The sequence below is a fragment of the Platichthys flesus genome, chromosome 3 (genome assembly GCF_949316205.1).
Source record: "Platichthys flesus chromosome 3, fPlaFle2.1, whole genome shotgun sequence".
In the NCBI taxonomy this organism is placed as follows: domain Eukaryota; kingdom Metazoa; phylum Chordata; class Actinopteri; order Pleuronectiformes; family Pleuronectidae; genus Platichthys; species Platichthys flesus.
Window position 1 is genome coordinate 12,131,638 of NC_084947.1, and position 25,030 is coordinate 12,156,667.

The following is a 25,030-nucleotide window of genomic DNA, read 5'->3' on the forward strand; positions in this document are numbered from 1 at the left end:
AAACACGCTCCGCCGCTCGCTGCGTCTCTTTCCTCCTTCCACCGCAGCGCATCTCCGGCCACGAACCCCGGGCAGACACCGAGACATGTCCGTGACGCACCGGCAGAGAGCCCGGATCCCAGAGAGGAGACGACACCGCTGATCGCTGCGGCTCATCCGGACATTTTTTTATCTGTTTTCAAGGAGATTATTGTTTTTGCTGCTGCTTCTTCTTCTTCTTCTTCTCGCGGGGCAAAGTGAGAGGATGAACAGCATAAGGCAGGTGCCCACCCGGGTGAAGACCAGGCGGACCGAGGCCAACCTCGGAGCGGAGAGGGAGCATTTTGACAAGCGGCAGGTAAAGACGTCACACGGAAATGTGATGGTACAAACACTGAGTGGAGGTCGGTGGGTTGGCTGCGCTTCATTCAGGCCTGAAGATGTGACTCAGTCCACTTCACTGCACACAAGCCACGTTCCCGACTTCAAATGGATTTAATGATTAACCAACCGGGGAATGAAATGTCTTTTTGAGTTGCACTGCTGCAATTTGATCTGTCCACTTGTCCAGTACCGGCCAGCAGATACACGAGGCTTCAGACACTCTGTGTGTTTGACATGTGTTCCCCCCCTTCAATGGTTGTATCATCATTTATTCATTATGTCATTATCCAGCAAGAATCTGAAGACATTGTTTCACTGCTAAAACCTTTTTTAATTCATTCATTCCCCAACGTCATTGCTCCAGACCTTGCCTCCCCTCAGTGAGCAGCACACACTGAAAGCCGCAGTCACTTTTGAGGGATTTAGTTTCATCATTTCATCCTCAGTGTTGAGGCGTTTTAACAAGAGAGATGTGTTTATGAAGCACGTCTCACACTGTGCTGTACAGGAACATTTAACAACAACACAGAGACAACATTGAAAAAGAGTTTCAAACATTTTTCCAGCTAAATTAAGTAGACTAGAAATATTAGAATACAAGGGGTAACGCGATAACAGTTGTAGAAAGGATTAAATCTACATAAGATCTACATTTTTGGAGTAAATTAATAGAATTTGAAATGTGTAAAATAAGAATAGGTTTCAGTGCTGTGCTGCATAGTGACTAAATGCTGCTTCTCCTTGTTGAGCAAGAGCACTGGAAGTCAACCGGTGCATGTACAGTCTCCTGCTGTCGGGCTGATCTCGTCCTTCTTGTTTGACCACCCCTCCTCCCAAACGCACGTTCCTCTCTCTTGTTTTCTAACACCCTCCCTGTAGGATCTCCTACTCAGGAAACATGGAGGGGAAAACAGGAATTAAACTTCCCTAGTGGATTTGTGCATTAGAAATGTGTTTCGGTGTCTTTTGAGATCAGCTGAAGGAATGACGGTTCTTCTCTTTCTTCAGACAACAGGTGCTTTGTGGCTCCTGGCTCTTACGTCACTCGTGTGCATAGCAAGCATTCATCAGTGTTGGTGGTGCTCCTCATATGTATAGTAGAGCGGTTCCGTTTCCATTTTTCCCTCCCAAATACTGATTCTAATACCTGGATTCCAATTCTGATCAGATATGGCAGAAATCTGCAGCCGGTAGAGTGCAACCTCCACCAGGGCCCAACAGTCCCTGCATCAACCTGCACACACTCCTAGATATCAGTTCTCTAAATAATCGCCTTCATCAAGATCCAGGAATTATTCCCTGGGAAAGAAGTAAAAATATCAAAAGCCGGCCTGTATCCCTATTTTAGACAAAGTGAAAGCTTATTTCTGGATCTGCCCCTTTGTCCTTTTAGTCCTCCTTGGCTTATGTCCCATACTTGCAGCAAGTTTCAGAGGAATCCAGTCATTTCCTAACGGAGAGGGGTGAAAACATGAACCTCCTTGGTGGAGATAACAAATTCCAGTATTCTGTAAATCAAACCTGAAACAATTGAAAGTGGCATGTATTCATTAATCACATAAAGCAGTGATGCACAATGCTAAGAAAGCAGGAAAAAAAATCCTTACAGATTCAATAGGGCCTCTCACCATTCGGTGCTCGGGCCCTAATAAAATCCTGTCACTGACCACTGATCCGGATGCTGACCAAAATTTAATGGATTCTTCCTTGACACATCACATCCTCCCACCAAGTTTAACTGAAATCATTTTGTGTATGCTTGCTCACAAACAAACATAAACCAGCCAACATACAAACAAACAGACAGGGCTTTAAAAAACACATAGAAATAAAGAGAATAGACAGAATTATGCCTAAGAATTGAAAAAGGACAGAAATAAATAGATAATAAACAATTAAATAGCTTGAAACTTGAGGCTTAAATATTGCCAATTTGCTGAGCTTTTAGCCAGCTGTGGCTAACGCTACACGCCTGGAAATCCTGACTCCTTCGCTGCACTCAGATCTGCTGTTTTGGTGCGACGAAGAAGAAGTGATGTCCAGGAGAAGTTGTATCTGGATGAAACTAATGGACTTTAAAGAAATGGTATGCTATAGGCACAAAGAATCTCATTTCCGGCTGCATCAGAGGCACTTCTGATCCTGGAGCATCTCTACTGTACAGTACACAAGGTCGTGTTGAAGCTGCTGTTTCCAGTAGAGCACACGCCCCTGCAGGCTGACTGGGAAACACTGGAGTCAGAAGCAGGTGGAGTTAACTGCACATGCTGTGGAGCCTCTGGGTGTTCAGACCTACAGCTCTTTCAGTATGTTGTTATCTCAAATGGGCGGAGCTCCTTCCTGTGCAGGCAGTGCATCACTCCCCCAGTGGTTTATTTGCTTTAGCAGCATGTGAGGTGGAGCCGCTTGAACCTCTGCTCCTCAGTCCTCTGCCACCTTCCCCCTAACAAAAGATGAAGTATTTGTAATATTGCGGGTTTTAATTATTTCACACGCCATTTAAAACTCATAACAGTAGAATAGAGTTAAACTTGTCAGACTAGTCAACTGGGGTTTCCTGTTCATTTGCCTTGAGGGATGCAGGATGTGTTGCCAGAGGGAACACGTCAGCTGACTGGATCCACTGGCACGATATGCAAAATAATTGGTTGGTGGAAGGAGGAATCCAAAACTCCTGATTGGCTAATTTTCATTTATTTTAGAAGCAACTAATGAATAAATCTATTCCACCTCCTCATTAGTGTTTTAGTAAAACTCATTTTGTAGCTGGGCAGACTCAAACTCAGAGTTCCACTTTGCACTGACTAAACAGAGCAACAGAGCAATAGAGCAAATGTTGGCTTGAAGGTAATGAGGCTGTTGTGTTCAGGAGGAGATCTGTACACGTCTCCATGAACATGATGTTTGAGTTTCTCAGATTTGCTGATTCATCGTACGGCCACATTGGCTGAAACTCCTCCACTATCAGCCTGACCTGAGCTCTGCCCTCTTTATGTTGACCTCGGTACCAAGGTGAAATGTCTCACGCTGTGTGTGTGTGTTTGCTTTCCCTAACCGATGTTGCCTGAGTGAGTGCCCATGAGAGTGGGAAGGGGGATGGCGGGAGTATATGAGATGGTAAACACTGAGACGGAGTCGAGACAGACAAGTTTCACGCTTTTTCCTAAAAAGCCCGTAAATGTTGTGTTGGGTTTAGTCATTGTTTTCCTGTAATTTTATTTTACCTTGCCTTTAAAATGTTTCTACTGAAAGGAATGTGCAGTTGAGCATTAAGAGCAGTAATCACACAAAGTACTCATGAGATAAACATGAGATACAGATGATTTCCTATTTTCACTGACAACATGCCCGTGTTTAAATCCTAAACACAATGTAATCCATATAGTGTTTATATAATGTGCATGTTTGTGCTTATATTTTGTGAAACAGCTAACGAACACCATGCTCGTGTCCAGTTTTCTCAGCCAGCTGCAGCAAACCGCCTGTTAACAAACAATTTGTCTTTTGTTAAAATATTTAATTGGATGCTGTAGATATATAATTTGATTAGAGTAAAACTGAGTCATGAGACACAATCTCTGTCTGTGCAGCCATTCATGAATCAGTCATTCCTTAAAGTGATGCTTTCACACCACCTTTGTTAAAACCTTTTCATTATATTTCAAAATATTCCCCTGTCCCTTCAGCGAGTGGATTCTCTTTATAGTAGTGCTGGTTCTCAGAACAGAATGTACTTCCTATTAAGTGTGAGTTTTGATGAGAGCTGCTGGTGCTTCATTCATGTGTCAGTTTAAATTGTTGGCATTAAGCGATACGAGAGCAGGGAATTCCTTTGCAGAACATCATATGAACACCGGGAGGGGTTTCTGGGCTGAGAAAGGGAACTTCAGATACATGCTTTATTTATGTTTGTGTGCAAACTACCTCATGTGCAGTGTCTTGTGTGTTCGGACCATTGAGACGTTGGGTGAGTTTAAATTATTTCCTGTGTTGATGTGGGAGAGAGAGAGAGCGTGCTGGTTTAATCAGTCAGGGCCAAAGAGTCAACATGGGAGGAGAGGAGAGCAGCTGCCCAACATGGAGTTATTAAAAAAAACAAAATAACCCTTCAAAGCCTTTTATTCTGAGGAAGGATTTTAAATCGAAAAAATGCTTTTGCACACGTCATAAACTCTCTGTGGTCAGTGTCAAGCATAGTTCACAGTTCACTTTGAATTTTTTTTTTTGCTGCCTCCACCAAGGAGGTTATGTCTTTCCGTTTATTTGTTTGTTAGTTAGCAGAATTAACCTTAAACTGATTTTCATGAAGTGGGGCGTGACCTGGAGAAGGACCCAGTGAACTTTAGTGCGGATCTGGGGTTTGGCATTTTTCAACATGTTATCGGAGAATAATTCATGGAACTTGATGGGAACCCCCCCGCCAGGATATACAGTATTTAAGGGACTGATAGCTGATCCAAATAATAATCAGAATCTAGTGAATTTATAAGTTGTCTCATGAGGGGACTGATGGACCTTGGTGGAGTTATGAACTCTACACTGTGGGTCTTTCTAGTTGAGCCTGTGACACTGTCCCCAGTGTTGTGCTTAGTGTTACCTGTAACTAACCTGAGCAGATTTGAGCTGTGTTAAAGTCTGTTTGTGTGAGTGTGTGTGTGTCTGACCTTGTAAGTCAGATCTCCTGCAGCAGCAGACTGTTGAATTAAGCTGATAAGGACGTGCATTAAGTGCTCCTGCCTCGGGGCATTATGTCCAGTGAGAAGCCTCTCGGGTGCGGCGCTGATGCTTTGACTTTGTTAACCTCGCGCACGCTTCGCACACCACCATGTCCAAGCACATGGACACGCTGCTGAAGAGCCGGGATGACAAGGTAAGCAGATACAACTCAAGGTTGGAGCTAGAGGTGCATCTCGAGAGTGTGTGGTGTTTGTTTGTGTGTGGGTCTGAGTCTGTGTCTGTGTGTGGTTATGTTAATGCTAGCTGGCAGTAGACCTTCTGGCAGGCCTTGTGTGTGGAGGGGGGGGGGGGGGGGGGGGGATTAGTCAAGGCTCTCCCTCGCTCTCACTTCTCCCTGCTGGCCAGGGGGATTTACTGTCACTCAGAGCGGATGCAGCGGCGAGTTGTCGGGCGGACGCACACAGTCAACGAGGTCAGCATGTCAGCAGCTCTCGGACACAAGTGCTTCGTTAGGAAATGGTTTGGATTTCAGCTGGCCTTTCTTTTGGCCCGGGCCGTGAAGGGGCCGGTATCTGTGTGTTATCGTATGACCTGTGTGCCGGCTGACGTGAGGCCTGATAGTGAGACTCAGTGTTGGGTGGAAATTGGAGAGGCTGCAATGAAGGTCTATTAATCGATTAGTATATCAGCACATTTGAATTTAGGTGCGAAATCAAATAATGTCTCAGACTCCAGTATCTAAAATTGAAAACACTGCTACTTTTAGATAAAACCAGACGTTTTTGGATGCGTCTTAAGCTCAATGATTTTGTGATGAACATTTCTCAGTTTTCCGATGTGTGATTGACCAAATTATTAATTTAAAAAGTAATGACCTTACCGTTGACCTTTTATTTGTGGTTATCCTTAGGGTTAAGATTATGTGAAGCACTTGGTAACCTTGTTTAGAAAAGTGCTATACAAATAAAGTCCTTATTATAATTAGTGATATAATCAATATGGACAATAATTATCTCTTTCAAAGCTAACCCTAACCCTGATCCCGTTGGAGCCAGTGCCCATTCCATTCCTAGCGGCCTTGACCAAGGGCATCTGAGGGAATGTACGCTGAAGTGCTCCGTTGAGTGGCGCTGAATTCAACTACTGTTTTCTAAAATCCTGTGGTACAGTTACAGCCACGCAGCGCATGCTTGTTCTGACACTAAGCTGTTTGTAGTATTTGGTCCCGTGTCACCTCTCCTGTCTGTGGCTTTCGACTGACGGCCGCTCTGAATGTACCAGGAGAGTCTCCCTGCAGCGTCGCTGCTCAGCAACCATCTGTTGAGGCCTCTGTGCCAGGCTCTGTTGCCAGAGCACGGCCCCCGTCCAATTCAATCTTCTACCCCAGCTGTCGGCCTTGCTCCCCAAACAAACCCTCCATTGTCGCTTGGTCCCCCTTGCTAGCCCACCGCACTTGCCCCTGTGTAAACGAGGGACTAGTGGTTCATTTGCGTTAGAAGCACAGGGTGGAGGTGTGTGGAAGGCTCTCCTACTAACCAGGGTCTCACTCTCACTCTCACTCTCGGTCTCTCACTCTCACTCTGAATGCCAGTTTCCACCCACAGTAGCCCCTCTATGCTTTGTGGCCATGTATGTTTTACTATATTAGTGTGTGTGTGTGCGTGTCGTTGTGTTTAAAGAGGCTTTTATAGGGTTTTGCGGAATCAGGGGCCTCTGCCACTGATATGTGATCATGTTTGAAACCCAGATTGGATTTCTAAACCTTTTGTTTAAGAGTAAGACCAAATAACCTCGGTTTTAAGCTGGTGCATTCATCTCATGCTACATATTATAAGAGACGCTGGACAAAATGGATGTATCGGTAACTACCACAACAAATATTTAAAAGAAAATTGGATTTGAACACTTCTTTATTGGCAGAGAATGATAGACAGCAAAGCATTTGACAAATCTGCTTGCACAATGTCGAGATATGTTGGAATTTTTTGCAATAATAAACCTATCTACATATCAGACTGTGGTAAAAGAGGCTGAGATTGAAGTTGTCGCTGCTTTAATGCTTGAGCTGGATGTTGGATTAGTCTCTTACATAATACTGTGATGGTGAAGCTGATTGCTCGCATCATACAGATATTATGGTCCTCCACACAAGTGTCAAAAGGACACAGGGCATGTCATTAAAAAAGCACAAGATGTATAGTTTGTGTGACATTCCTAATCACATGAATTTTGTGATTATCAGTATACTCAGATGTATTTAATCTCAGGAAGCTGCATCGGGTTTTTACTAACAAAAACTAGCAGGTCTGTTTGATTGACAGATAGCCGCAGAACAAAGTTTTTGTCTCGTCCAGGGACGATGACTTTTTCAGGGCACTTCCCTCACACACAACACAACAATACACAATTGTGAATGAAGGCGAGGACACAACACACATCCTGAGACATCATGAAGCTAGGTATGGATGTGTTGTCCCAGTAGTCTGGGGTAATCCCACTGCCACAGTTTTGATCATTATGTAATTGTCATGCTTTAGCGGTGGGTTTTAATCACCCTTGTAGAATCCCAGAAGGAAACATCATGTTGTTTTTTAATCAGGGAAGCTCCCACAATCCTCGGCTGTGAGTCGGCCTCAAATGACAGCAAGACTTTTAGATCAGACAGGAAAGACAAGAAGAAGAGATAGAGAAATACTACATACCTGAGTTATTTTTCTGAGTGGAACTAATATTCTTTAAAGACGTGGTATCAGCTCGAGTCAGCTGAAGTGGAGGCCGTTCTAATGCAGGTATCAGAACATCTCTGTATTTGTTGTTGCTTAATAGTGTCACAGGATTTATGGCAATCAAATGCATCTGCATATTAGATTTAGTAAAACATCAATAGAATCTGATGTTTTAATTAAACCCATAGAGAAAGTGACAAAAATGCTGCCATAACATGTCGTCACCCCAGCCGAGGTTTTGCCTCCTCAGGCTCTGAGCCCTTATTGTGTTGGCACAGTTGGGGGATGACCATGATGAGAACACTTGAGTGTAATATTACAAGCAGTTATTGTGTTGCTTAGTGGCGATGCTTTACCGTGGCCAAGATCCATTGCAATAGATTGATCCAACCTCTGTCTGTTTCCTTGTCTCTCCCTCCTTGTTCCATTTTCAGCCACACTTGTTTTTCCTGCTGGTCAGGTTGCAGAGCGCCTCGCCGTGTGTGTTCTTTGGTTCTGGTGACACTCACTCTGCAGGCTCATCATCTGTGGGACAATTAGATATGTTAATCCAGGGTTTGTCTTCTGTGACCTGAGCGCTTATATAGACAATCAAATAAATTGTTGTCACTTTTTGTCTCTGTCAAACTAAGCTCACTCAAACTGAAAAAATCCAGCAGCTAGTTGATCCTGAATGCAACCATACGGTGATAGCCGAGAGTCCATCTGCAACAGTGACCCTGTTGCACAGATTCTTTCCTGTCTTTGCAGTGCAGCCTGCTCTCATTTGTTTGACTCCTGCTCTTTATTCATGTATTTCTCGTTACGTCTATTGTGAGGCCGGATGGTTGTGTGCATGGGTGCAGAAGCAAACCGCCCAAGATCTAAGATTTACTCCTGTCCTCTCCTTCTTCTTTTTTCCAGCTGAGCAGCATCAGCAAAGCCATCAACTCCACTGAGACGCCTGTGAAGGAGAAACATGCACGACGTATCCTTACAAAGAAACTGTTACAAAGCCACTTAGATACATTTCCTTTTTCATCACAGTATAAGTTTTAATGAGGAGAATGATACACTGACATTGAACTGAAAATAAATAATCCTGGGTATAATATAAACTCATGTAAATAATTCTTGTCACATCCATAGTTGGTATTCTATAACGGGTGAAATAGCCATCATAAATACTTGCGCTGTGTATGTCTAGTTACATGTTAAAATAGAGAGCGTCATAGAACACCATAGATGATGGTTCAGATGTATAGTGAAATATCGAGAGAAAACATGTTCTCAAGAGAGATCATACAGGACTCATGATGATAAAATCTCACCCTCTGTGTTCTAGTTTAAAGGTTCAGTGTGTAAGATTAAGTGACATCTAGTGGTGAAGTTTCATGTTCCAGCTGAATACCCCTCACCTCACCCTCCCCTTACAAACATGAAAGAGAACCTGTGGAAGACTTCAGTAGTCATAAAATCTGAGACAGTGTTTAGTTTGTCCATTCTGGGCTACTGTAAAAGACATGGCGGCCTCCGTAGAGAGGACCCACTCCCGAAGTAAATATAAAGTATTTAAATATAAAGGATCCATTCTGGGGTAAAGAAAACAACAATTCGTACAATTTAGATTAAACGCACTAGTGAAAATGTCACTAGGATCATTTTATATTTAGTTTCTGCAAATAGATCCCTTTCACCTAGATCTTACACACCGAAACCTTTTTTTTGTCTTGATTCCTCCCTGACACACCAACTCCTTGGCTGAGTATAAAAAAAGGGGCTTGTGTTGTCTTTGGAATAACCAGCGGTCCTGTGATAAAAGTTGCTTTCCTTAAAGACTGAACAGGAATCATCCTGGGGACTCACAGGGAGAAGGGAGCCTTCACCTTCTGGTCGTACGCTCTGGGCTTCCCTCTGGCCAGCAGCTCCATCCTCAGCTGGAAGTTCTGCCACGTGCTGCACAAAGTGCTGCGGGACGGCCACCGCAATGTAAGGCCCCCAAGTCCTTTTCCCTTAGTGTCTATGAATTATTCATTGTGAGGATATAAGTGAAGAGGTGTTGTGTAACCAAAGGCCAGTTGGTCGGGAATATGTGAAGTCATAAAGAAGGGCAGATCACTAAGGCGGAGACAATTTGTGAGTGCGTTTAAACTGTGGGCTGCATATAAAGATGGAGGACATGACAGCTCCCCAAAAGTGAAGCCAAACAGTCTTGATTGCCCCCTGGTGGCTGGCTGCATTATAGATCATAAATCCCACCTCCAAGGACCAAACTATTTTGATTGACAGCTATGACTGACTCCGTCCCCTGATCACCTGGAATCTGACTTCAAATGCACAAGATGTCAGCAGACACATTTTGGCTTCATTTATGCCAAATAACAGGAAGTTAAGACGTGTCCATTTAAAAAAAAAGAAGTACAGTCTTGCTTTAAAACCTTACTGTTGAAACCCACGTGCTTATTTTATTCTGCAAATGTAATATCTGTTCAAAACACAGGGGTGAATGTGATTTGAACAGAATTTGAGCAATACGTGTGATGCTCATTCAGATGCTCACCTTCACAGGTTCTACAAGACTGCATGAGACATCACAGTTCTCTTGTTGAAGTAGGACAAGTTTGGGTAAGTCACCCTTTTTTTTGTACATCTTTAAAAATAATTTCACAAGAATGCAGTTTGTGGATTACTGGATTTCCTGTATAGCCGAGAGTAAGAGAAAAGAAAAGCCTTAACTTCATTATTAACTCTCGCTTGTATGCTCCTCTGGTTTGCAGGGCAACCTCCATGATAAATACGGGCAACTGGTGTATATATACTCCAAGCTACTCTGCACAAAACTGGAGTTTCACGTGAAGGTAAAGGGCCTCTTATGTCACATGTCACACAACACACTGACACTGAAGCTGTTTTCAGAAATGAGATCTTGAAAAATGTCTGGATTATTGGGTCTGGACATTTTACGGAGTTTGAGACTCTTCAGGTCAACATGACAATTTTAAGAAGTTTCAGCTGAGGGGTTGCAGGTTAGGGTCGAGAATTATGGGAATAAAGACATGATGTAAAAATTTTGTTTCAACACAGACGTTTGCCTTCATCACGAAAAGCTCTTGAAATCCGTTGTCTTTCCAGGTTGACATCTTCGTCTACGTTCCCTTTGTGTACGTCACCTCTTTTTCATCCTGATATATTTGTCTTTCTTTTTCTTTCTTTCAGTTTTGCATTTGTCACGTGTTAGAAACCTCATCAACACACCCTTTCGCTCGCTGTTAACTCTTCTGTGATTTTCCTGCTGCATTCTCACAGGGAAAACATTTCCAGAAATCGTACTCGCAGGCTGGCAGAAAAGTTCAGGAAAATGAGCGGAATAACGGACTCTGACTTTTGCGTTCTCACACCAAGCCCCTCCGGAAAAATGTTGAGGAAAAATGTCCAGAGTCTTAAAGCAGCTCTGGATGCATGCAGTTGACGTATTCAACTAAATGTTAGGAATTCACTCTGAATGGCACCTGGTACTAAAACTTTTTCCTCCTGACGCAGCATGCAGATATTCCACCCAACCTAGAGGTCACAGATGAAGTCCTGGAGCGCACTGCAGGGACTGACATTAATAATGTGTGAGTATCCACCAAATGCAAAAGACGCTTTATTTATGCCTCGGTTTTGCCTCACATGGTAAGCGCTTCTGCTGCAGCTGCCAATCAAACGTACATATAAAATAAAACCGACAACCCATGCTGACGGTTTGATTTCCCAGCCTCGCACCATCATTGTCTCTGAGCGGGGTCGCTTCTCCTTCTTACGCTTGTATCAACTTCTCTTCTGCAGATTCCAGCTCACAGTGGAGGTGTTTGATTACATGGATACAGAGCTGAGGCTGGCCGAGACAGGTGAGCGAAGAGAAACCCTCCTCCCACCTTCCACAGAATAGAAACCCGAGCCTCGGTCCAGGGCTGCAACCTGCTGACATTATCTATTTATACACAAGAGCACGAAAGTTTTATTGTGAACATGCTGCGCATTTCTTTGGTCGAGTTTTAACTCGTGCTCTGCAGTGTTTGACTCCTCCTGTCTGTTTAAACTGATGAGGAAATGCCAGCCATGAGAAGACGTAAAGTCGATTTACTTCCGCTAGCTTAGCTGTGTGAGTGTGTGCTCCTTCTCCCAGTCCTGCACAGTGGAGGCGCAGGATCACATGTCGACGCCTTAAACAAATTTTGGGAAGGGTGCTGTGAAAGAGTTTGCTTGTAATTCTGCAGAGAGTGTGTGTGTGTGTGTGTGTGTGCTGTTGGTGCCTCAGCAGTCGGCTTCATGTAACAAGAGAAGCAAGTGGGGAAAACGAACTCTGCAGCAGGAACATACACAGGCTGCATCCAGTCTTCAGTTTCTCTCAAACTAAAACGACCTCTGCCCATCGCGACTAAAGTGCAGCCCTGGAGTTTCAAACTGAAACGGGGCCTGCAGCGTTGACAAACTTCTCCATTTTAGCGCCTCCAAAACTCCAGAGTAGTGTGGACGCCATAGTGGAGTCGCTGCGTTTACAAACCAAGATGTAGTAGTGAGGATGTCACGTCACTCGAAGGCCCTGTTCACAACTGGTGTTAATATCCTTCCTGAGAGATCTCATCACAAGGGGTCATCACCAAGGTTTTCTGGGGGGGTGGGGGGCTTTCAGACCTGAACTGCACTGACCACCTGGGATCGGATCACTCAGGACTGATGTTAATATCAAGTGTAAACAAGGTCAGAGAGTTTGCACCTTAATCAACCAACAGTATTCACAGAAATAGATTAGACTGGGAATCACAATGCTCCATGGGCACCTCCTTCACATACATTTTCAAAATAAAAGTACTCAATCAAACGACAGGCAAACTTTTCTTCAGGGAATCTGAACATTCTTATAAGAGAATATCTTTATTAGTTCCACCATTGGGACATTTACAGTGTTACACCAGCAAAGAAAATTAATAAATAAGTGACAAAAAATATGTGAAATAGAAATTGTACGGATAGAAAGTTATATTAAACCTGGGTGATATATATAATGAGTATTTTATGCTTGTTTCTGTGACTCTTTTCCCCCCCAGTGATCCGACAGCTCAACACATCCATCGCCATCTCCACCCTCACATCAGGCCAGTGTCGCTTGTCTCCGCTCACCCAAGTCATCCAAGACTCCAGTCACCTGTACCACTTCACCGTCAAGCTGCTGTTCAAGCTGCATGCCTGTAAGAAGCGTGATCACCCAGAGAAAATGTCATTCCAAATATGTTTCTGCTTACAAAATCCGTGTGGAAAGTTTATTCATCTTTAAAGGAATTAAATATATCGACCATTATGTTCATTTTCTTTCTGTATATCTCTGCTTTGCTTAAAAAGTGTCCTGGTTTTCAGGTCTGCCTGCTGATACCCTCCAAGGTCACCGTGAACGTTTCCACGACCAGTTCCACAGGTACGAGGCCTAGAGCTACGACTGATCGAGTGGCAGTATATACAGTGCCTTGCATAAGTATTCACCCCCTTTGGACTTTTCTACATTTTGTCATGGTATAACCACAGATTAAAATTTATTTCATCGTGAGTTTATGTAATGGACCAACACAAAATAGTGCATCATTTGGAAGTGGGGGGAAATATTACATGGATTTCACAATTATTTACAAATAAAAATCTGAAAAGTGTTGAGTGCATATGTATTCACCCCCTTTACTGTGAAACCCCTAACAAAGATCTGGTGCGACCAATTGCATTCACAAGTCACATTTGCAAGTCACATAATTAGTAAATAGGGTCCACCTGTCTGCAATTTAATCTCAGTATAAATACACCTGTTCTGTGACGGACTCAGAGTTTGTTGGAGATCATTACTGAACAAACAGCATCATGAAGACCAAGGAGCTCACCAAACAGGTCAGGGATAAAGTTGTGGAGAAATATGAAGCAGGGTTAGGTTATAAAAAAATATCCAGAGCTTTGAACATCTCTCTGAGCACCATAAAATCCATCATCAGAAAATGGAAAGAATATGGCACAACCGCAAACCTACCAAGAGGAGGCCGTCCACCCAAACTGAAGAGTCGGACACGGAGAAAATTAATCAGAGAAGCAACCAGGAGGCCCATGGTTACTCTGGAGGAGTTGCAGAGATCCACAGCTGAGGTGGGAGAATCTGTCCACAGGACAACTATTAGTCGACTACTCCACAAATCTGGTCTTTATGGAAGAAAGCCATTGTTGAAAGGGATCCATCAAAAATCCCGTTTGGAGTTTGCCAGAAGCCATGTGAGAGACACAGCAAACATGTGGAAGAAGGTGCTCTGGTCAGATGAGACCAAATTTGAACTTTTTGGCCTCAATGCAAAACGCTATGTGTGGCGAAAACCCAACACTGCCCATCACCCTGAGCACACCATCCCAACAGTGAAACATGGTGGTGGTAGCATCATGCTGTGGGGATGCTTCTCTTCAGCAGGTACAGGGAAACTGGTCAGAATAGAGGGAAAGATGGATGGAGCCAAATACAGGGAAGTCCTTGAAGAAAATCTAATGCAGTCTGCAAAAGACTTGAGACTGGGGCGGAGGTTCATCTTCCAGCAGGACAATGACCCTAAACATACAGCCAGAGCTACAACGGAATGGTTTGGATTAAAGAATGTAAATGTCTTTAAAATGGCCCAGTCAAAGCACAGACCTCAATCCAATAGAGAATCTATGGCAAGAGCTTCATCTTTTTTGCCAAGAAGAATGGACAAACCTTTCCATCTCTATATGTGCAAAGCTGGTAGAGACATACCCCAAAAGACTTGCAGCTGTAATTGCAGCGAAAGGGGGTTCTACCAAGTATTGACACAGGGGGGTGAATACTTATGCACCCAACAGATGTCAACTTTTTTTATCAACAAAATTTATTTTGCACCTCCAAAGTACTATGCATGTACTTCGGGAAAAAGTTTATTTAAGTCTATTTGAATTCCAGTTAGTAACAGTACATGATGGGAAAAAGTCCAAGGGTGGTGATTACTTATGCAAGGCACTGTAAGGGGAACATTTCTCTCGTACTAAAGGAAGTGTGCAACAGAATCCTGCCTCGCCATGTCAACACAGCACACTGAAACTATGGAAATGTGTCCACCGTGCTGGTGTCGCCATCACTGGCGCGTTTATATCAGAGAGGAATCTCCAGGGGCGGAGGGAGATGTTGCCATTAGATTCACATGTTAAAATATTAATCTCACATTATGTAGATTAACTTCATAACCCACTGCTTCATGTGTATTGTTGTAAAATGATTAGATATTTGGATAAAACATGAAAGTTTAGATGTAAAATTTCAAAATATAAGAAGAAAGAAATGGTAATGTCACAAAGCAGTATCAACTATCAAGACTGATCTGTTCCCTTGTCCCGCAGCCTGAAGACCTTCTTCAACAAAGCCAGAGACATGATGTACTTCAAGAGACTGATCCAGATCCCCAAGCTACCTGATGTAAGAGCACAGGGGGACTTGCAGAGGTGGTGTGACTTCAGTGCTGAGTCACATCCGCCATCTTGATTTGCAAAGACTTCCCCAGCAGCTAATAACTCTCTCAAACACGATTAACTGGCTTATTATGTACACAGACCTTAATGTTAATGTCACTGAAACGTTTGGCAATAATACTGATCAACACAAATTAACACACTGACTCACTTCCCTGCTCCATATTCAAATAATCACAAACGTCATTTGTGTCCGCAAAGACAAATGATGCTGTTTTGTGAGGAGGGGTTGAATGATTTTAAAGTATTGAAACTATTATGTGTTGATATTGTGATCACAAACAAATCAACGTATGGCCACGAGAAGCATAAAAATGCCGGACAGAGGAAGCAGGGTTGTGTCCCATACCACCCCCTGACCTCTTGTGATTGGATCTTTCAGGACAGACAGTGTGAACGGCATCTTGGCGGTTGAACAAATGTCTACTTTTTTTTTGTCCTTCTCCACATCAGTCCCCACCAAACTTCCTGCACGCCGCCTCGCTGGCCAAACACGTGAAGCCAGTGGTGGTCATGGCCGACGAGGAGGAACCGGAGCAACCAGATGACGACGATGACGACCCCGAGCCGCTCATCGAGGTCAGCGATGTCTCCACACCCGTCCTACAGGCACAGCCGCAGGTATGTCGCCACTGTCACAGGTGCACTCGTACAAGTAAAGCCCCCCCCCCCCATCTTCTTTTAGCTTTTTATTATGTTTCAATCACTTGTCTTTCCTGTTTCATTTTTTCTCCCAGCAATTTGACATATTCGATCAGACATTTGGACCTGCCAATGGAGGCTTTGATGACAGGTGAGCCACGATTAAATAGGACCTGTGGTTGTCAGATGGATTTGACTGTTGAGCACTCAGTGACGCTGGGTTTTCTCTCCGACAGGGATCTGCAGATCGAGAGTCTCAAGCGTGACCTGGAGTTGTTGAGAGCAGAGCTGGAGAGGGTGAGAACAGAGGTAAGGACCTGCGGGACTGAACAATCTTTTTATCAGGGGTCGGACGATATACTTTGGGTATCTGACATTACGAGGCATTATCTGTGTGCAAAGGAATCTGGGTCATGTGTTGGGCGGATGCAAATACTGCTCCTGCCGTGTGGAATGTGACAAGTACCCTGTGAACGAGCGATGAGGGCGACCATTGACGTCACGGATACAATTCCTGCTTGTAACTTTTTCTTTTCCCATTAGTTTTTTCTATGGGAGGTCATCCCTTTTCTTTCTGTTTTGACCATGTGATTGTTATTGTTAAAGCAGACTTAAAGTAAAAGGAGAGGAGAAAATTGAATTGTCAGATATCATGGTCATTATGGTAAAGTTTGGCATTTTTGCCTCACAGCCAGACTGTTCAGGTTCAACCAATTCTGCCAGGATCTTTCTGTGTAGAGATTGCATGTTCTCCCTGTGTCTGGTTTTATCCACGTACTCCGGCTTCCCTCCACAGTCCAAAGACATGTTGAGTGGGGTTAGGAGAATTTGAACCTTTTTAAATTATCCATAGGTGTGAATGTGAGGGCGATTCAGGGTTTATTAATGAACAAACTGGATTTGCACTGACATCGGCAGGTTTTCCTCCTAAAACAGAGACCTATCCTCTCTGCTCCCGCAGGCTCAGCGCTACATCACACAGCTCAAGTCCCAAATCAACAGTTTGGAGGCAGAGCTGGAAGAACAGCGTGCTCAGAAACAACACGCTCTCGTTGAAAACGAGCAGCTGCGCATGGAGCTGGAGGCCACGCGTCGCAGAAACGCAGAACACGAGGGCTTGCAGACCACCTTCATTGAGGCAGACAGTAAGATACGTTTTTTTAAAACTCTTGCACAAACTCAGGGACACGATCATGGACAAGTCAATGAGATCACACTGTTGTGTGTGTGCAGAGAAATCCCAGGCCACTGAGCAGCGGTACAACAAGCTGAAGGAGAAGCACACAGAACTGGTTGCCAGTCATGCTGAGCTACTTCGAAAGGTAAAGACTGCAGTCCAGTTCAGAGATATTGATGTAACTTCAATGTGTGTGTGTGTGCTAACAGTTTATGTATTGATGTGCCGTCAGAGTGCAGACACTGTGAGGATGCTGTCAGCGACCCAGCAGACCCAGGAGGAGGTGGAGAGGACCAAACACCAGCTGTCGTTTGAGATCGATCGGATAAAACAGGAATCTGACATGAAGGTAGGTGGCGCGTTGCTTTGCTTGTGAAAACGTGGATGTCTTCGTCGTGGGTGTTTTGCGATCGATGCTGTTTCACTGTCATCTGCAGCTGGAAGAGCAGAAGTTTGAGGTGGAGAAGCTGAGGAGGGATCTGGAGGAGAAGATGGCTGAAGCGATGCGCATCAAGGCGACCCTGCAGAGCAGCCAGATGGTGAGTGCGGGGCACCTCACAGCATCAAAGACCTTGATGTTCAGCGAATTCCCCATCTCATAGTTTCCACAGTTATCATCAGTGTGTTTGGAGGTTGGAGGCATGGTGCACATTTCCGCACGGTCACTCGCAGCCCTCTGCCTCTTCTGGCTTCCCTCAGCGTTCCCTCTCTTTTTTTTTTGCCAGACATCAGAGCACATGACCAGCTCAATGACGGCTCTGCAAGCGGAGAAGGAGCGTCTGATGCGATCTGTGAGTGAGAGGGAGGCGGAGCTGTCTTCCCTGCGGCAGGCGGCGCAGGTGCAGCAGTCATCACTTCAGCAGGAGCGAGAGAGGAGCAGCAGGGAGCTGGGAGATCTGCAGGGCAAACTGCAGGAGAAGGTCAGTCGGGACTCATTTGTAACAGTGCGCACAGAACGGGGTCGGAAGGATGGACAAACTCTGACGCATGCGTACAAACACTTTGGAGCTGGGAAAGTTAAAAGCATCAGTGTTATTTGTGCTTGTGAGACATACCTATCCCATGAGTGTCCTTCAGTTGTAAATTATATAAGTCACCTTAAAGCAAATAATGCTCAGATACCATAAATAGCTTTAAAGAGCTGCAGCTCAAACAAGACAGATGAAATACGTTTTTTATAAATTTTTTAAGAATAAGTTCAATAGACGGAATATATATATTTTTGGGATAGTTCTCTTATCATGTAGATAAACATGTATGTTGTGTTTCTTGTTTGTTCATGTGTGTACGGATGCAGTCGAGTCAGGAGGAGCAGCTGAAGCAGAAGCTTCTGGATGAGCAGTTTGCTCTGCTGCAGGGAACCATCACCGAGGCTGAGGACATCATCCAGGACGCTGTTGATAAGTTGGATGATCCTCTCCACATCCGCTGCACCAGCTCCCCAGGTCCGACCCTTTGTCCTGTTATATCACAACACACTGCATATAAGCAGGTTAACAACAAAAATGTGAAAATTGTGAGAATTAAATGAGTTAAAAGCAATTGTGTTAGCTGTTTGATCATATACAGTATAACTTTTCTGTTCTGGAGACTTAAACCAACTTTTTTTTTCGATCCTCTGTTTGTCCACCAAATACAGATTATCTCATAAGTCGGGCTGAAGCCACACTGGGCTCCATCGACAAAGTGAAAAAGGGCCACGCAGGTTATCTGAGTAACATGGGCGGTAAGATTTCCCTGTTTGTGATTTGACTTGTTCCTGCTGAAGCCATGACTCTGTGTGGTTGGTTTGCTGTGTCTGTTGATGTGACTGGTTTCTTATTGTATGTTCCCATTAACCAGATGCTGGAGCGCTGCTGAGGGCTCTGACCCAGTTCTCCCACCTGACGGCAGACACCATCGTTAACGGCAGTGCCACCGCACACATGGCACCCACTGACCACGCAGACCGTAAGACTATCTACATCCACGTATAGAGTGACATGTGTTATGTTTAATTTCAACTCTGCAGTCGAAGTGTCAATACTGACTTTTAAGAACCAGGAGCCAGGCATCAATCTCTGCTCTTTCACCCCCTGCAGGCCTGACGGAGAACTGCAGAGGCTGTGCCACTGAGAGTCTTCAGTACTTGAAGGACCTGAAGTCCAAGACCACCCTCCCGAGGGCAGACCCAGCCGCCATCCGCATAATTATACATAAGATCTTAAATCTGGGCCAGGTGAGAGTAAAACCCCTCTTTCTGTTTATATCCTCAGTCTGTCTTTAGGGAATTTCTTCAAATTTTCACTTTGCCTCAAAGAGGACCTGAGTGTGAAAATAAGAAGTTCATAGACTGAAATTACACTATGTAGGAGCCTTACAACTGCAGATCTGTAATTCAAATCATCAGTGATATTCAAAGTCATTTACAGTATCATTCTCTTTCTTATAATGACTCATCATTTTTCTCCCTTGTCATGGCCAGGAGCTGCGGCCAAAAGGCATGGACGTTCGTCAGGATGAGCTGGGAGATCTGGTCGATAAAGAAATGGCTGCAACATCGGCAGCTATTGAGGAGGCGGTCCGTAGGATTGATGTAAGAATTTTAAATCTTAGTTTAACATGTATCCTACCACTATTATCTTTAATGAACGGATATTAAATATGTCGTATGGTTTTGTCTTTAGGAAATGATGAATCAGGCTCGAAAGGACACAACAGGAATTAAACTGGAGGTCAATGAAAGGTGTGTTCTTCTTAACCTATAACAAGACGCATCATCCATGAAGCTTCACACTTGAAATGGATAAATCGCTGTTTTCAGACATGAACTCTGTAAAACGTCCAGGAAAACGGGTCAGGACCTTTTCAGAAGTTTGCCTTTCTAAATGTGAAGAACACAGCTGGAGATTGTCTGGAGCTGACGTGTCACAACAGGAAAATGTCTCCAACATGGGCAGAGCGTGCAGGAGGCATGATGGGACGTAGAAATTCTGCTGCGAAGATCACATGATTTTGTTTACAGCACATTTACTGGCAGGAAAAGTTCAAGAAAATGTCCTGAGCAGCAGACTCGTACATCTGTGTTCTCAAAGTCCGGATTATTTCAGGGAATGTCTGAGAGCAGCTAAATAAATCAACTGTAAACATTAAATCTCACTTTCCCTCTTTTTTACAGAATTCTCTTCAGCTGCACAGACCTGATGAAGGTACAGTAGTTTAACATCTTTACACATATGTTGCAGACTTACACATATCACTGAACCCACCATACTGTGCAGCACATCCATTTTTTATTTCATGTCCTGATGAACATTTGTTTTTTAGTTTTGTGTCCTTGTTCTTTAATTGGGTCTCCCTCTCCCCCTCAGGCCATCCGCATGCTGATCATAGCATCAACAGATTTGCAGAAGGAGATAGTTGAGGGTGGGAGGGTGAGTCACACTGTTCCAACTCTGATTCCACAACGGACGGCTTTTCGCTTCTTTTTGTTTCTGAAATCTGAGTGAGCCGTGTGGTTCAGAGAAACCATTAACACTCCTGATGATTGTACTCGCTCAGGGCGCAGCCAGCATCAAGGAGTTCTACGCCAGAAACTCCCGCTGGACTGAGGGACTCATCTCTGCTGCCAAGGCTGTGGGATGGGGCGCCACAGAGATGGTGTAGGTTCCCATTTATACATCCCAGTGTATATTCATATATATTTTAATGTAGTTTATGTAGCTTTTTGTTTTAGCACCAACTACAATACAATAACTGGAGATGTTTTGATGCCATTTTTCTCAATTTGGATACTTGAACTTAACGTATGTAACTTCTATATTATATTTTAACGCTTTTATAGTATTAACCCTGTATTGAAGTGATGCTTGTGGTCATTGTTGATCAGCCTGGCTCAAGTTCAGCCCTTTGAATAACAAATACATACAGAGGATGATTTCCACTGAACTTCTTTTGTTTTCTAGTTTGACCATGTCATAACCTAAAGACAAATTGAAAACAAATCGACACAACATTACTTCCTTTAAATGGCTCACAAAGGAAGTCTTGCATGCAGTTCACGTGGCAGTTTTACTTGTGACATTCCAGTGTGAAATATTACGAAATCGCTGTCATTTTGGCTAACGGTGGCTAACGCTACACTACTGGAAGTCTTCTCCACTCTGAAAAGGTTACTCAGCCCAACTTCTGTTTTTGAAATGGCAAATACGTGATTTGCAGAAGAAGCCAATTACAGTTGTATCTGAGTGACACTAATGTGATTTAGATATAAGGTAGATCATGCCGATGCCCGACACAACGTTCTGTGTAGCATGTTTATGTGACACAACTATAAGTCTGCAGAGGTGGATTCACGTGGTTTGTGTGTCTTTACCCTCAGAGAGTCCGCTGATAAGGTGGTGCTGCACACTGGGAAATACGAGGAGCTGATTGTCTGCTCCCATGAGATCGCTGCGAGCACAGCACAGCTGGTCGCTGCCTCCAAGGTAATGCTCCAAGAATAACATTACTCTGTTTTACTGTAGATACGTACCACGGTGAATTGTTAAATTGTGAATGTAATTTTTCACATTTCTCTGAGGTGGAATCACCAATCGAAAAACATTTCTGTTCCACTGACCGGACAGATGCCGTAGTCTGTTTTGTGTTAACGTAAAACTCCCTCTCTCTCCAATTTGTGTCCTCCTCGCTCAGGTCAAGGCGGAGCGTGGCAGTAAGAGGCTGACGGTTCTCCAGCAGGCGTCTCGTCAAGTGAACCAAATGGCAGCTAATGTGGTGGCGTCGACCAGGACGGGCCAGGAGAACCTGGAGGAGAAAGGTGAGTCCATTTAGATATGTGCACTAAACCGTTACACACACACTAAGAGCAAGTGTGGGTTTAATAATTGTGTTTTATTCACTTTTCATTTACAGACACCATGGACTTCTCTGGGTTGTCGCTCATCAAGCTGAGAAAAGAGGAAATGGAATCACAGGTAAGAGCGTCATAGTTTCAAATTAATTCAATTTAATTCAACTCTCAAATGCAAAACTGCTGTAAAAGTATCCAGGTACATTTGAGAGATGTTTGGTCATATTGTAATTGTGTGACGTATTTGTTGAAAGTTCAGGAAGATGCATTTTTAAAGTGTGTTATGATGAGCTTCATTATCAACTGTTTAGGTCAAACTGATCACTATATGCAGATGATTCAAACATTTTCCAATGAAGATTAATAATTGGAATCCAGATATTTTATAAAGGAATGAGATCAATAACATTGTTATTAAATTATTTAATAATAAAGTAGCACAAACTGCGTTGTGGCCGTCTTCTACTCCAAGTCAGAGTGATCTTAGTGTAGGTGTTATACTCCACTTGCGTAACATACTCTGCTGCTGTTAGAGGGCAAATAACTCACTGAGCCACGTTGGAGCGAGTACAGGAAGACATCACATGCTGTGCAAGAGTACATGGCACGCATAGACACTCACACTCACAGTGACCTTACTGTAGGATAGAAGAGCAGGTTGCAGTGGCATGTGACAGCTTGCAGTGGTAGGCTACAAATTTATGATTTGTTTTTCCCATATGTTATGTATGAAAAGATTTGAAATGAAAACTAAGTAAGCTCTCTGATTGTACGCACAGTTTTAAAACATTTTGTAGAACTACATTTTTCTCATCTTTTTGAACAATCCAAGTAGTCGATCACTACTGTACAAAGTTTTTTTTATTGTTTTAAATGCAAGACCTTTTTAAAGACTATAATGATTAAATTTAAGACAGAAACAGGTCAGATACAACAGATATGAAGGTATATTGAGATCCCACAATTACTTACACGTCCCCACAACTGGAGATAAGGTGAGGTAGCCGAGTAGAGGATAAACATTGAAATACCATGTATTATTTCTGACACTACGGATGGAGACAGTAGGTATCCATAGTCAGTTATCAGTTTATCATTGGTCTTTTTTGTAGTTTTATTACAGCGAGCAAATATCTGTAGTGCTAAGAAAGATTACAACACAGTCATTAGAAACTGCGTATGATGCGAAAACATTTTTCTTAAAGAAGTAGTCCACTGCTGTGCTTCAGGCTCATTTAATACACTTTCATATTTTCTTATTTGAACATATGTAAGGCTGTCGTCTGCATTGAAATTCTCAAATCAGTTGAATGAACATCATCAGTTTTGCCGGTAGACAGCCATCATATTTAGTTTTTCCTGCTGCTCAGGTGAAGGTACTGGAATTAGAGAGCCAGTTGGGGAACGAGCGGCTGCGTCTGGGCGAGCTGAGGAAGAAGCACTACGATCTGGCGGGAGTTCCTTTGGAGCCGGTTTCCGAGGGGAACGGTGTGACCTCCTCGCCGGCTCACCCTGGGCCCATGTCGCCGAAACCCAGCAAACCCACTCTCATGAAGAAACCGATGTTGGCTCAGAAACCCAACATCGCTCCCAAAAATCCAGTAAGAGCTGTGAAGTAAAGTCTGTGTTGTATATGAGACCTTTAGGGGAAACTTGTGCTAAGTCTTAACGTTCTAAAATGTTCTTCTGTGTGTTGCAGTTTATGTAAATGAGCAGAAGACGAGAGCGCTCCACGACCAGATGATTGGATTGACCAGAGAACGATAGCCTTTTTGTGAACATGTGTTCCTTTAAGTTGCATGCTGACAATCCTCTTCCTCATCCTGCATCTTTGCTGTTCATCTTTTTCTTTTAATTTTTGTTTTTGTTTTTGCCAAAAAGGACCTCTGATGCCGGTTAGGAATATGACTTCTTTACCCTCCCTTTTTTTAATTGCAAATGAATACCCCCCTGGCAGAACCCTTTTTTAATTTGACTATTTGGCATCAGAACAAAAAAAGCTTATTATTATACTTTGGTGCTGTGTCAAAGTATTTGTGTCTGAAATTTTAGCTGATTAAGCACTCCTGCTTTTATAGTACAAACCTTGATAATGACCACAAATCGTTTCTCTTTTATGTCCACAGTTTGTTTTGATCACGCTTTGGAAAAACCTTTTTGCACACTGTTTCGGACGTTGGTTACAGAGCACATCACATGTTTAATTTCTTATTGTACATTTGTATGCTATTTATGTTGTGGTGGCAAAGGAAGCTGGGGAAACGTGGTGTGTGTGTGTGTGTGGGTTCACGTTGTTGAAAAGGTGTCACATACCTCCGGCTTTGCCTTCATGGTGGACTGTGTTCCTCTTATGTGCAAAACATCTTTCTCCCACGGCAGTGCAAGATTGTCTGAGAGGCCTTGATCTGTACGGCACTAAATAATGAAACAATACCTGACATGACAGTCTATATAGAAGTGTGCGATCTGCACCTGGTGTAAGTTACACTATATCTACAATATAGTATTGAATGTCCTTTTATTGGCAAAAAAACTGGATATTCTAATTGTTAGACTTGATTCTGGCACACATACCTACACATACACATATACACCATACACACCAGACGTAGGTGTCCCTAATTATCAAATGCTTATTTTAGGCTGAATATTAGGATTTAGGGTTAGTTAACGAAGGTGTTCGTGTCCACTTTGCCTTCGGGGGCTTTTCTTACAGGGTCTTAAAAATGCATCTGTATATGTTCTGTCCTTTACCTCTGTACGAAATGTCTTTATACACTCAGATCTCTTAATATATTTTAGTAAAGATAATGGTGGTTTCTCCATGCAAGAAGTGTAAATGTGACAGGAATGAACAATAAATGTTGGATTTAATGTTCCACTGTGTAAATGGGACCTGTTCCCAGCTTATGAAGTTTATTTTTTAAATAATTTGATCCAAGATTTTATCAATAACGACATGATCACGTGCAGATTTTTTTGTTGGATGAATATTTTGTCCTGATGGTGAACCATATCAGACTTTTATTCACAGATTATGATTACAACTGGTATAATTACTGTGAAAAAATGATCAACTTAATAAATTAACCA

The 25,030-nt window shown here is 43.3% G+C and overlaps 1 protein-coding gene across 1 annotated transcript; it reads left to right on the forward strand.

Annotated features, from left to right (window-relative positions):
• hip1rb (huntingtin interacting protein 1 related b) lies at positions 1–24,816 on the forward strand. The gene is made up of 32 exons (XM_062381904.1): positions 1–337; positions 8,670–8,733; positions 9,592–9,734; positions 10,314–10,370; positions 10,523–10,603; positions 11,286–11,362; positions 11,574–11,635; positions 12,836–12,976; positions 13,143–13,200; positions 15,159–15,234; positions 15,741–15,908; positions 16,025–16,080; positions 16,166–16,238; positions 16,891–17,074; positions 17,163–17,251; positions 17,339–17,455; positions 17,544–17,645; positions 17,832–18,026; positions 18,404–18,551; positions 18,746–18,832; positions 18,949–19,056; positions 19,188–19,324; positions 19,571–19,681; positions 19,773–19,831; positions 20,264–20,294; positions 20,457–20,519; positions 20,647–20,747; positions 21,467–21,572; positions 21,781–21,904; positions 22,000–22,061; positions 23,308–23,538; positions 23,637–24,816. The coding sequence occupies exons 1-32, from the start codon at positions 245–247 to the stop codon at positions 23,643–23,645; spliced, it is 3,213 nt and encodes a 1,070-aa protein (XP_062237888.1). The 5' UTR covers positions 1–244; the 3' UTR covers positions 23,646–24,816.
• The last annotated feature ends 214 nt before the right edge of the window (positions 24,817–25,030 follow it).

Excerpts from the sequence above, each read along its gene's own strand:
- hip1rb (XM_062381904.1), top strand. The coding sequence starts at position 245 with ATGAACAGCATAAGGCAGGTGCCCACCCGGGTGAAGACCAGGCGGACC. Across the intron at positions 10,371-10,522 it reads TTGAAGTAGGACAAGTTTGG|GGCAACCTCCATGATAAATA; the intron begins GTAAGTCACCCT and ends TCTGGTTTGCAG. Across the intron at positions 17,456-17,543 it reads AACAGGAATCTGACATGAAG|CTGGAAGAGCAGAAGTTTGA; the intron begins GTAGGTGGCGCG and ends TGTCATCTGCAG.